Raw genomic sequence first — 5,161 nt, forward strand, 5'->3', positions numbered from 1 at the left:
TTTAGTAAATACTTTAGAAAGTTCTGGAAAGCAAGACATCAAAATGGGGAAATGAAACCTGAAATTTGTGAGTTAGTTGCATTCACCACATACAACTGGTGAGAGACATATATGAATAAATAAGTAAAAATAAAGAGAAGAGAGTGAGAGTGGCAGACGGAACCACAAGAAGTCCATGGAATGCATGTGTTGTTGCTCATGCAGTTGCAGCCATCACATAATGCCAAAAAGCATCACACTCAATAATAATAATAATAATTTAATTTTGATACACTGTGAGTGTAAAATAATTTTATACGTACACTCAATTACATATACGATTAAATGTCTATGTAAGATGATTATCAAAATTAAACTCTAATAATGATAATCATATGTATTTTGGTTTCTTAATTAATAGTTTAGACTTGAATTCTTAAAATTTTCATCTCTTATAGGAGACCTTCATTGAGTCAGGACTCAATCCAAATATATAATTAAAAAAAAAAACAGAAAATAAAAAAGAAAGGGGAAGATTAAGGCAAGTGATCGAAGAAGGAGAAAGCAACGCAGATTCCGTGGTTCCAGGCTTGCATTCCAATCATGTAATAGTTATCAGATACACAAACCGTTGAAACAAAGTAATGCATTTTCTCTATTGTCTATGCCCTATTGCTTCCATCCTTCCTCATTATTCCCTTCCTTCACCTCTTCTTCAATGCCATCATACTAATACATACAAAACTATAATATAATATATAATAAAATCATACACAACAAAAATGATCACCACATATTCAGTATTACAAAAGAAATTGATTATATTATATATAATAAAAAAAATTAATAACTTTATTACAAGTTTAATTATATATTTATATGTTGATATTAGTGTTAATTTAAGTAAGAAAAATTCTTGAGAGTAAGCTATATTTAATATTTTTGGTTATTATTTGATTAACACAAACATTAAATTATTTTTAATAAATAAATTTTATTTATTTATGTGTATAAATTCTAAAAAATATTAGATACAAATTATATTGATTTTATGGTACAAAATTTTAGTAAATATAGGTATAAAATTTCTTAAATATGAGAGTAAATTATTGATAACTAAATACTGGCAAAAGAGTAATGCTATGAATATAAAAAAAACAGTCAGAATTTATAATGTTATTTTTGATTAATTTTTTTGTTATTAAATTATTTATTCTTGAATAAATTCATAAAAAGAATAAAAAGATTTAAAATTTTCAAAAAATAAATCGTTGTCACAATCTTTTAAAACTCAAATTAGAATTTAACAAACTTTTTTAGTGACTAAACTGAAAATATATGCATTATTATACTATACCAGTGGATGAAATGACTAATTTAGTCAATTACCAATTATTACCCTCTATTTGTTAATTTATTTAAGCTGCTTCAAGTAATGAATGTACTTCCCATTGGCCAGCGGCAAACCCTTAAATGGAACTCAGTACCGCGACGGATTAGTCCTTGACCTGTCGGGTTGGGGGATACCGTGGGAAACCAAAAAAAAAAAAAAGTAATGAATGTACTTACTATTTACTGCCACCACCACCTTCCTACTCTAATATTTTGATGGGGTGGATTGTTTCTATAGATAGCTTGCATGTGACTCCAGCCTCTCAAAATGTTGCTTTATTTTTATTTTTTAATATTTTTTTCACTGACTTGGATATGTAACCACACAATAGGGGTTTGCTGTGTTGTAATTTGCACCATTTTATGCAAACCACTAAAAACAAAAGGAGAAAAAGAATGCACCCTAAATTTCATGCTACAAAAATTGAAGCAGCTTTCTTCTAACTTTTCACTAACTTGGTGATCTAAGCCACCGAAAGCTTTGATGTACTTCTATGTTTGTAACTTGCACCATTTGGTCTGTATTTTAAACCACTTGAAGATGGAATCCCACATAAGTGAAATTATATCAATTTTAACCTTTTTTTAGAAAAGTAACAATTATTCACATAGTGAGCTTCTTCAATTTGAATCAAATTATTTATGTACATAATTAGGATAAAATGACATCAAAATTAATTTAAATAAATTCTATATAGTTAAATAATTTTTTATTTGTGTAATTTTAAAAAAAATCAACCATTAAATTAAAAATTTATATATTGTAAATCATTTCTAGAAAGTTTCATGTAAATCCAAAATAGTTTGTTGTGTTTTTTATATTCTTTAAAAATAATTTGTTCATCAAAATATATATAAAAAAAAAGATTCTTCAATTCCATATTTATTAATGTCTCTTTTTAATATAAAATGTGCTGTAGATGTTTTTCAATATATACTATTGTGATGTAATGGTTGAATCAATAAAATATACATCTTATAAAAATGGTAATGTCAGAAAAATGAAAAATAATGAATCCAAATAGCCTAAATTTATTTTATTTAGTATTTATTTATTACCGAATGCATTAAAAAAAAGCCAAAAATTATAAGTTTTGTCAATTTTTGACTAATATTTTTTAATTATCAAATATTTTCGATAATTAATTTGGTCTATTGTAATTTACACATTAACTAGATTAGTCTCTCCAAATTAATTAATATTATTCATCAGCATAGGTCAAACTAATTTGACTCGCACATATAATTTGAGAAACCAAATTAAATATATAATGGCATGTATTTTTTGAAGGAGCAAATAAATAAGTAGTATAATGAAAATAAATAGAAGAGAAGAATGGTTGAGTTAGTTTGATTGATATGGTGGAAGTGCGTTGGCAAAGTGTGAGAAAGAGAGTGTGGGACGGACTATGTGCTGAAGAAACCAGTCCTTCAATTTTCTTGTCTTCCAATCTGTTAACACTAACCATATTTGGTCACTTTCTGTTAATCACGTTTATTTTTGGCTCTATCCTTAGAGTGCTATATTTCCTCCCCTCTCAATTCCTAAATCATTCTATAATTAAACATCTCCCACATAGCATAACTTAGATATTGCACGCCTAATTCACACTCACTTTGACTCATCCCTTAAACACATATCATCAATATATAAATAACCAACCCCTTAAACTCTTGTTTTCCTCTGCTTCCTTACAACTCTCCTAGCCTCTCTTCTCTTCTCTTCTCTTTTCTCTCTTCTCTCTATCTCTCTTTCTTTTAAGGTTTCTCTTCCTTCCCCACGGTGAGGACCATCATGGAAACACCAGAGGAACTCACCTTGGGTTCCAAAGACCATACCAACATCGTCAAAGGCAAGAGAACAAAGAGGGTACGGCCTCAATCCCCCATCCCCTTCTCCATCGCCGCAGCAGAAGAAGAAGGAGGGGAGACTAATATACCATCGCAACGACAAGAAGAAGAAAAAGAAGATATTATTTACAATGCGAATGCGAATGGCAACACAGCAACTACTTCTTCCGTGGGTCCACGAGACAGCACGGAAGAAGAGGAGGACATGGCCAACTGCCTCATCCTGTTAGCACAAGGACAATCCAGGGAATCCCCAAGACGCCCGGCCGCCGTAGCAGAAGAAGAAGGAGGAGGAACAAGCTACAACAAGTACAGCAGTAGGAAGTTTCTAGAAGCTGCCGGAGTCGGCGTTGGGTACGGAGGAGGAAGAACAGGAGGATATTATGTATACGAGTGCAAAACATGTAACAGGACATTTCCGTCTTTTCAAGCACTTGGTGGACACAGGGCAAGCCACAAGAAACCCAAGGCCGCCATTCCTGCAATCTCCATTCACCAAGAAAGAAAACAACCACCGCCATTGTTCTCCTCAGACGAAGAAGAGTTCCAATTCAAGAACACCACCGCCAACAAATCAAGCTTCCTCCAGTTGAACACAAGAGGGAATAATTTGTATAGCAATAACAATAACAAATCCAAGGTTCACGAATGTTCCATTTGCGGAGCTGAATTTACATCTGGACAGGCACTTGGTGGACATATGAGGCGGCACCGAGCTCCGGTGGGGACTAACACTAACACTAACACCACGCTTTCGCTGACCACGACCACCACGGCTGCCGCCATGGAAGCAGATGAGGAGCAACCTAAGAAGAAGACGAAGGTGTTATCTTTGGATTTGGATCTCAACCTTCCGGCACCGGAAGATCAAGATCAAAGGGAATCCAAGTTTGCCTTTGTATCCAAGCAACCACCAACGCAACCGCAACCCCAACCGCAACCGCAGAAGCAGCAACCACAAACAAGTCTTGTCTTCTCTACTACACCAGCTTTGGTGGATTGTCATTACTGAACAGGGAAACTAAAAAGTTTGAAAATTTATTGGCATTTATTCAATTCATTCATCATGTGAAAGAATTAAGAACAACATTTTTTTTTGTTTAGCAATACATTATTGATTTGTTTGTATGTATGTATGATTAACTGATTATACACACATACACATTTGAAAAGATTTTACAATAATTCTTTTGATCCTTTACCAACTTGAATTAAGCACCTGGAATAATCATTATGGTGACTTCATCAGTTGTTTAATTCATTGAAAGTTTAAAAAAAAATCATAATTTTTGTTCTCTGGATAAGTCCTCTATACAACTCATGGATAGCTCATGTTGGCTACTCTCTTTTTTTCTGTTTTTATTTTATTTTCTTTTTCTTTTTTTGGCTATTTTTCAGTGCCACGGAATATGATGTATTAAATATTAATACCCTTATTGTTACTACAAAGAGAGAGATAGAGGCATATAGCTCATAGGTTATTGGTACTGTCCCAAAAGTCCCTGTTTAATTTTCATTGTTATTGTGCACAAGAAACCTTTTCTACTCTCTGTTTGGATAAATAGCTGCATATTCATTAATTCATTTATTATATTTTTATTTCTAGTGTTTAAAAGTTATATATAAATCAATAATAAGTAACTGTAAATATAATTAGAATGTGTATATATTAAATATGATTTAGAAGTGAGTGTCCTCTTGGTCATGGAAATAGAATAAAAATATGGAAAGCCAGTGAGTAAATGCTATTCTCACATGAATCCTAACAGTCCTTTCTCTTCCTTTATAACATTATGTTGCCATTAATCTTTTTTGAAAAAAATAATGTTACTCGGTCTTATTTTATTCAGTTATTTTTGTTGTTTTCTTTTAACTGCTTCTTCTCTTGTGCTAGTTAATTGCCTAATCATTACACCTCAGCATGAAACCACATCCATCA

General features: G+C 32.0%; 1 protein-coding gene across 1 annotated transcript; it reads left to right on the forward strand.

Annotated features, from left to right (window-relative positions):
• Window positions 1-2,945: 2,945 nt before the first annotated feature.
• LOC112780123 (zinc finger protein ZAT5-like) lies at window positions 2,946-4,696 on the forward strand. Its single transcript, XM_025824463.3, has one exon. The coding sequence runs from the start codon at window positions 3,167-3,169 to the stop codon at window positions 4,232-4,234; it is 1,068 nt and encodes a 355-aa protein (XP_025680248.1). The 5' UTR covers window positions 2,946-3,166; the 3' UTR covers window positions 4,235-4,696.
• The last annotated feature ends 465 nt before the right edge of the window (window positions 4,697-5,161 follow it).

Source organism: Arachis hypogaea, chromosome 19 (genome assembly GCF_003086295.3).
Source record: "Arachis hypogaea cultivar Tifrunner chromosome 19, arahy.Tifrunner.gnm2.J5K5, whole genome shotgun sequence".
In the NCBI taxonomy this organism is placed as follows: Eukaryota; Viridiplantae; Streptophyta; class Magnoliopsida; order Fabales; family Fabaceae; genus Arachis; species Arachis hypogaea.

Bases quoted from the DNA above. Each gene is read 5' to 3' on its own strand.
- LOC112780123 (XM_025824463.3), top strand. From the start codon at position 3,167: ATGGAAACACCAGAGGAACTCACCTTGGGTTCCAAAGACCATACCAAC.